Genomic DNA, 7,252 nt, shown 5'->3' on the forward strand with positions numbered 1-7,252 from the left:
CCTGGTGTGCAGCTAGGGACTGGGCAGGGGGCGCCACTCTGTTGCTCAGCATCTCTTCTCCATGCCCTACAGAGGCCCCTTCCTGGGCCCCAGCCCAGCACCACAGCCTCTCCGGGAAGTACCTGTGCCAGAGGACATGCCACGTCCAGGGCCAGCCCTTGTTCTTAGCCCCCAGTTTTACCCACCCCATCTCTGGTGCCCCATGGGGAGGAACACCAGGGCTGGAGCCCAGTGCTGGGGCAGGGCAGGGCATGCTCCCCAGGTCTTGGTCCCCACCCATCACTGAGAGGGAGGGGGCTCCTTAAGGAAGAGGTTTTAGGGTCTTGCTCCTCCAAGGCCTGGGTTGGATGCCACTCCAGGCCCCAGTAAGCTTCTGAGCACCGGTTCTGGGCCTGGGGCTGGCAGCAGGGGTGGAGCACCACGCCTGCCTTCACATCCTCAGCCCAGGCCTCCGTCAGAGGCAGAGCAGTGAGGGGAGAGTCTGGTCCTTGATAAAATGCTGCCTTCCGTTTACTGAGCACTTACATGCGCCAGGCTGGACTGGTTGTGTCACATGGCTGATCAGGTAGGTTCTGTTATCCTCATTTTACAGACAAGGAAACGGGAGCTGAGTGGGAAAGGAACCTCCCCCCAGAGAGGAAAGCCGAGCCAGATTTGCACCCAGAGCCCTCACTCAGCTCCCTCTCCTGGCCAGGGTTCCAGGTGACCTGACTGCCATTGAGGGCCCTGGCAGGCCTGCGGTCACAACCTGATGACTGGCGAGGGCGAGGACAGGGTGTCTCTGGGAAAGGCCCCCCTTCTGCTGAGGAAGCAGCTTTTCCAGTCAAACAATAGCGGCTGTTCTTGGCAGACACCAAGCTGGGCCAGGCCATAGGGGAAGGGGCGGGGGAGGGAGGAGCAGGCAGCCTCCCTGGGAGCTTTCAGGCATTGCCTTGGCCTGGAACATCCTGTCCTGGTACAGCTGGGGATACCGAGGCCTAGGGAGGTGAAGGGTCAAAAGAGACCATCAGGGCAGGCCACCCCACTCCTGCCCCCTGCCCCTCACCCCTGTGATGCTCCACTCCATGGGTACCTGCCATTGACAAGATGGCCTTAGCCTTTGAGAAACTCCCTCCTTCCCTTAGTCCTCCAGGGGACAGGCCAGGATGTGGCAGCTGTACAGTGTTCCACAGGAATGTGCTGAGACTGAGAGTCCAGGGAGGAGGCTTAGCTGGTTTTTAATCTGCCTGTGGTGGAGGATCCAGAGCAGGCAGATGGCCTGCTCAGGCCTGCTGGGTCCCAGTTGGGCCTGAGGCCTGCTTTAACCTACTTGGTGCAAAGCCTCAGCTCTGAGGCCTCAGGGTGCTCCGGCCAGACAAGGGACCCCTGGAGCATGGCCGGCCCTACTGTGGAGCCAACTTGGGCGTGCTGATGCCTGCTCAGCCTTGGGGTCTTCTTAGACCTGCAGAGGCCCGATAGGATCTGGAGTGTCTGCCGGTGCTGGGGGCCTCCCTGGGCCTGAAGCAAGTTTAGATGTGCTCAGGCCTCTTGGGTTCTGTTAATGGCTGCAGGCTTTGGGGAGACCTTGGCAGGGCTCCAGTCCCAGGGCTAAGGTCTGAGTATCCAGTGAGCTTCACCTGTATGGCCTGACCCCCAAAGTCTGTGCCCTGGGCATTCCTGGCTCATGCACTGATGGGCTTGGTTTGTATTGTGGGACCTCAAGCCTTTAGGCCTGGGCCACCTTCAGTCCCCTACCCCAAAGTATGTTGCTCTTGCAGAGGTGACTAGGACTGTCCTATCTCTGTGTCCCTGGTGGGGGGCCTTCTACTCTGAGAGTTGAGTGAGAGGAACGAGTGGGGCACCAGGCCAGGTTTCATCTTGTCAGCCCACTCACGAAGCGGGGGAGGGGGATGCATCAATGCCCATTCTGGGTTGTCGGCCCTGCCACCTGCAGAGCTGAGAGGAAGGAGAAAGGTGCCACTGTTGGAAGCGAATCACAGGTTCGACTGAGCTGTACAGCGGACCTCTGCCCCTCCAAACTCTGGGAGCTTGGGGGCAGCGTTCGGGTCCCAGCTGAGCTCCGGTTCGTTTCATCTGAGTTTCAATGACCTCAGTCATAAGACTCACGTGTGGGCCTGAAGGACAGAAGTGACCCCCAGCTTCCGGGATGCTCCCACCCCAGCGCTGCATGCGTCCTGCGGAAAGGGCGGAGCCCAGGGAGGGGGCGCGGCAGGGGCGGGGTCCGGAGGGGTGTGGTCAGGCGGTGATTCGGCAGCCAATGCTATAGGGGCGGAGCCATCCGGGGCCGGCTCTGCGAGCTGGAAAGCGAGGTGAGGGCGTGGTGTTGGGAGGGGGCGTGGCCACCCATAGGCCTCGCCTCACGCGAGGCGTGGCTGTTAATGAGCGGGTGGCCGCGCTGGGCTGGGCGGGTCTGCCATGTAGCAGGCGGCGTGGACGCGGCCGCCCAGCGGCTCCTTTAAGTCCTCGGCACCATCCCCGCCGCCCCGCCTCCCGCGCGGCCTGCGTCTAGTTTGCGGCGGGGTCGGGTCCGCGCGAGCTGCGATGGAGCTGCACATCCTGGAGCACCGGGTGCGGGTGCTGAGCCTCGCCCGCCCCGGTCTCTGGCTCTACACCCACCCGCTCATCAAGCTGCTCTTCCTGCCCCACCGCAGCCGGTGCGCGCCCGGGTTCGAGGGCGCAGACGGGGGTTGGGGACTCTGCTGTCGCTCTGGGCTAGGGTCGGAGGATTAGGACCGCCGCGAGGCAGGCGGACGGGAGCGGGTGGGGAGGGCTCTGCCCCTCCGGCCGCCATCCGGCCTGGGCCTACCCTCCCTGGGACCGCCGCCTATCCGGCCCCCTCCCAGGGCCAAAGCACAAACAGCTTGGGGTGAGCAATGCTTAACTCTGAGTGGTGTCAAATGGGGGCATTGCTACCTGGCCACTGCGGAGACCTCCGTCCAAGACTCCTCCCTTCAGGTCAGAGAGGCCGGACTAGGGGGCCCAAGGTCCAACGCCCCTGGGGCTGTTGCCGCGGTGTGAGCCTCTCCTCCCTCCTGGAATGGATGGCGGAGGGCTCTTGGGGAGGTCGGAAGGCGGAAAATAGCTCCGGGGGATAGGGCCCACGTCCCATTGCCCTGGGAAGGAAGTTGAGGCTTGAGGGGGCGAGAAGGCGCCTGGCGGGGGTCTCTCAGGGACATCTCTCAGCGATGTCCACTGCCACCACCCCCTAGTTCTCCGCCCCAAGCTGAAGATGCTCCCCCCCCCCAACCAGGTGCAAGTTCTTCAGCCTGACGGAGACCCCTGAAGATTACACGCTCATGGTGGACGAGGAGGGCTTTAAAGGTGGGGGCCGGTCTGGGAAGGGGGAGCACGGGAGGGGCTTGTCTTGCTCCCCTCTGCAGGATTCTCACCATGTGTTGGATCCGCCCCAAGAGCTCGGGCCTTAAAAGCATATGGATCAGGGTTCAAATGCTACTCCACCGCTCACTGGCTGTGTGCCCTTCCCCACGCTGAGCTGTTTCTTCTTATGTAAAATGGGTATAGTTATGGTTCTGATATAATAGGGTCCCATGAGGGCTTTATAAACTTAAAACCCATGGGGGACTGTGTATGAGGGGCTCTTAGCAGTCTCAGGCTAGCGGCGGGGCTGCAGGTATGGTTCCCTGTAGCTGTTGCAACCTCCTGGACATTATTTCCTCCTGGACTTATCTTCTTGGTTTGGGTCCCCTCCTCCCTGCTGTCTGGGAACTCTTGGAGCTGAGGGTTGAGGAAGGAATGCAGGACAGGCAGCCATCCCAGGGCAGGGTCCTGGAGGCCTCCTAGCTGTGCCTGGGTGAACAGCAGCCACCCCCGACCTGGCCCCTGCTCAGGCTGGACACCAGCCTGGTCCCTCCCTGGGCCCTGGAGCAGACGTCTGGCTCCTACCCCTGCTGGCCTGGCCCGTCCTCACAGGCCTGGAGTCTCGGGCCAGCCAACTGAGCTTGGTCTCTCCCCCCCTGCTCCACTTCAGGCCTTAGTTTCCCTGTTTGTACTGCAGGGAAGTCTGAGTCTGCACAAGGGGAGGGGGAATACCCAGCCAACCCCATCTGCTGGTGCCCCCTGGTGGCGTCATGTGGTGTAGAGCCTCTGCCAACCCACAGGATACACCATCATGAGGTAGATATTGTCATCCCATTTTATAGATGAGGAAACTGAGACTCAAATCACTTGCCCCAGGTCACATGGCAAGTAAATAGCAAAGCTGGGATTTGAACCCAGGTCTGTCTGAATTGGGAGCTCTGATCTTAAACGGGAAGTTTCAATCCGCAGCAGGCCAGCACCCGGAGCACTTCTCAGTCTTTGCATATGTACAGACTTCAGGAGCAGAAATGGGGGGAGATGGCCCCAGTCTCCAGACCTGCCCTTACCTTGATAGAGCCCTCCGAGGCACAGACAGGGAAACTGAGACTCAGAGAGGGGCAGGGGCCAGCCCTGCAGGCCCTGACTAGGCATGTGCACCCTGCCCACAGAACTACCTCCATCCGAGTTCCTGCAAGTGGCTGAGGCCACATGGCTGGTGCTGAACGTGTCATCTCACAGTGGTGCAGCGGTACAGGCTGCTGGCGTCACCAAGATCGCCCGCTCAGTCATCGCGCCTCTGGCTGAGCACCACGTGTCTGTGCTGATGCTGTCCACTTACCAGACGGACTTCATCCTGGTAAGTTTCCCGCTGGCGCAGGGCAGGATAGGTGTGGGTGCCTGGGGACCCACGTGATGTTTCACCTGCCTATGGCCCAGGTGCGGGAGCAGGACCTGTCCGTGGTGATCCACACACTGGCCCAGGAATTCGACATTTACCGTGAGGTGGGCGGGGAGCCTGTGCCTGTGGCCGGGGATGATTCCAGCAACGGCTTTCCCCGAGCCCAGCATGGTGAGGGCCGCCCCCTGACACCCAAACTTGGGCAGGGCCTCCTCTTCCCACGGGGGCCCGTCCCTTGTGCGGGTGGGTCTGTGGATGTGGGGAGACCAGCTAACACTGACTATCCCACGAGATGGGCCCCACGGGCCTGCTCCTGGAGACCATGGCCCACCCCTGGCCCAGGCCCCTCCTTGAGTGGCCACCAGGGGGCGCCCCAGCCCACGAATGCCCTGGTCCCTCCTGAGCAGGGTCCAGCCCCACCGTGCATCCCATCCAGAGCCCACAGAACCGCTTCTGTGTCCTCACTCTGGACCCTGAGACACTGCCAGCCATTGCCACCACCCTCATCGATGTCCTTTTCTACTCGCACAGGTGGGCTTTGTTTGCATTTTGTCTCTGTCCTCACACCACTGTTTGCTATGCTGTGTCCCACTGCCTTCCCGTCCGTGCCTTGTCCTGTGTCTCAGGGTTCCTGACAGCCCAACATGCCCATTTGCCCTTCACTGACCTTCGGGGCAGGTCCCGGCCCCAAAGCTGGAGCTCTCTCCTGCGGTACCGGCAGAGCCACCCCAGAGCTGTGTCCTGGTCCCGCCCTCTGCTCCGGGGTCCTTTGTCTTTGGCACAGGCAGGGTTCATCGTCCTCCCTCCTTCCTGCCCACCCCTTCCAGAGGGCTGGGCCCTTGCACAGGGCAGCAGAGACAAGAGGGTCTGCCTGGGCCTCCCGTGCCAGCCCCTTCCCAGGGGTCTGGAGGCTGAGTGGGAGGAGGTGGAGCGGGCTGGGTGGCTGGCAGAGCCCTTGAACCTCCCATGCCTCCCCAGCACCCCCAAGGAGGCAGCCTCTGTCAGTCCTGAACCCAGCTCCATTCCGTTCTTTGCCTTCTCTCTCATCGAGGGCTATATCTCCATTGTCATGGATGCTGAGACGCAGAAAAAGTATGTGACCCCTGACCCCCGGGCCACAGACCCTAAGCAGCCCTGGGGGGGCGTGGTTAGACCTGAGGTCAGTCAGCAGACCTGCCCAGGGGCTCACGGTATGGCAGGGGCAGATGGGGGTGCCCTGCCCACCAGCCACCTGCCTCCCTAGGTTCCCCAGCGACCTCCTGCTGACCAGCTCGTCGGGGGAGTTGTGGAGGATGGTGCGCATCGGCGGACAGCCCCTGGGCTTCGGTGAGGACCGCTCCCGGGGCTGGGGGTTCGGGAGGGCCTCTGGGCGACGGGGGTGAGCCACATGCATCCCTCCTCCACACTCAGACGAATGTGGGATCGTGGCCCAGATCGCAGGCCCCCTGGCAGCTGCCGACATCTCTGCCTACTACATCAGCACCTTCAACTTCGACCATGCCCTGGTGAGCAGCGAAGGCCGGGTGGGGGGCTCGTGCAGGGGCAGTGAGGCCCAAAAGTGTGGGTGGGCGAGAGGGGGTCTCAGCTAGGCCAGGAAGTTGGGGTAGCCCTGGCCTACTTCAGCCCTGACCGTTCCCTCCCACTTACACGCCCACAGGTACCTGAGGACGGTATTGGCAGTGTCATCGAGGTCCTGCAGCGACGGCAGGAGGGCCTGGACTCCTGAGGCCTGTGGGCAGCAGGGCAGCCTCTCTGCTGTCTCCTTGTCTCCATGTTTCTAGACACTTTTTTTTTTTTTTGAGACACGGTCTCACAATGTTGCCCAGGCTTCAAGAGTGCAGTGGCGTCATCATAGCTCACTGCAGCCTCAAACTCCTGGGCTCAAGCGATCCTCCTGCCTCAGCCTCCCGAGTAGCTGGGACTACAGGTGCGCACCACCATGCCCGGCTAATTTTTTTTTTTTTTTTTTGTAGAGATGGGGCCTCGCTGTATTGTGTAGGCTGGCGGAGATTTCTCTAAGCTATTTCCCTAAGCTCTGGGATGAGCCCCCCGTTCCTGCCTGGGACCCCTCATCCCACTTTCTGTATGTAAGCTGCGTGCAGGCACCGGCTCCCACGTGGACACGTGTGTGCCCCTACAGGTGGAGTGGGCAGGTGCTAGCCCCACCGAGTATCAGCCCTGACCGGGGAACACGGTGCTCGGGGCCTAACCCATCACTCCCTGCACGGCCTTGGCATTTGCACAGTCCCTTACCTGAGGCCTGAGCCGTCCCCCAGCCCACCCCCCAGCCTCCCCGGGCCAGCTTTCACCTGGACCAGGCCCTGACTTCCGTTCTGCCTCTGGCTGGGCTGCCTTCCCTGGGCACGTGAGTCCTGACAGTGCCTTGCCCTGCGGGGCCTCTAAGAAATGTATTTTTACATCTCTCTCTCCTTTTTTTATTGACTTGTTAATAAAGGACTTTGTAGTGGCTGGGCTGGGCTGTGGTCCTTGGGTCTGAGTCTCGGCCATGGCTGCACCTCACGGCCCCTCTGTCTC

The 7,252-nt window shown here is 61.7% G+C and overlaps 1 protein-coding gene across 2 annotated transcripts; it reads left to right on the top strand.

Moving 5' to 3' along the window:
* The first annotated feature begins 2,442 nt into the window (after window positions 1–2,442).
* Window positions 2,443–6,986, top strand: CASTOR1 (cytosolic arginine sensor for mTORC1 subunit 1). Of its 2 annotated transcripts, XM_069497167.1 has the most exons (10): window positions 2,443–2,654; window positions 3,251–3,321; window positions 4,488–4,675; window positions 4,756–4,888; window positions 5,125–5,248; window positions 5,696–5,809; window positions 5,961–6,043; window positions 6,128–6,222; window positions 6,375–6,490; window positions 6,691–6,986. In XM_069497167.1, exons 1-9 carry the CDS (start codon window positions 2,542–2,544, stop codon window positions 6,441–6,443), a joined length of 990 nt encoding a protein of 329 aa, XP_069353268.1. In that variant the 5' UTR covers window positions 2,443–2,541; the 3' UTR covers window positions 6,444–6,490; window positions 6,691–6,986. The 2 variants fall into 2 exon arrangements, with proteins under 2 accessions (XP_069353268.1, XP_069353269.1); XM_069497168.1 differs by lacking the exon at window positions 6,691–6,986 and having other exon boundaries at window positions 6,151–6,222; window positions 6,375–6,423.
* The last annotated feature ends 266 nt before the right edge of the window (window positions 6,987–7,252 follow it).

Source organism: Eulemur rufifrons, chromosome 21 (genome assembly GCF_041146395.1).
Source record: "Eulemur rufifrons isolate Redbay chromosome 21, OSU_ERuf_1, whole genome shotgun sequence".
NCBI classification, from domain to species: domain Eukaryota; kingdom Metazoa; phylum Chordata; class Mammalia; order Primates; family Lemuridae; genus Eulemur; species Eulemur rufifrons.

What these genes read in the sequence shown, in the direction of transcription:
- CASTOR1 (XM_069497167.1), top strand. Translation starts at nt 2,542, where the DNA reads ATGGAGCTGCACATCCTGGAGCACCGGGTGCGGGTGCTGAGCCTCGCC. An exon ending in ACCAGACGGACTTCATCCTG is followed by an intron (nt 4,676 to 4,755) that starts GTAAGTTTCCCG and finishes CCTATGGCCCAG; the next exon opens with GTGCGGGAGCAGGACCTGTC. An exon ending in TCAACTTCGACCATGCCCTG is followed by an intron (nt 6,223 to 6,374) that starts GTGAGCAGCGAA and finishes ACACGCCCACAG; the next exon opens with GTACCTGAGGACGGTATTGG.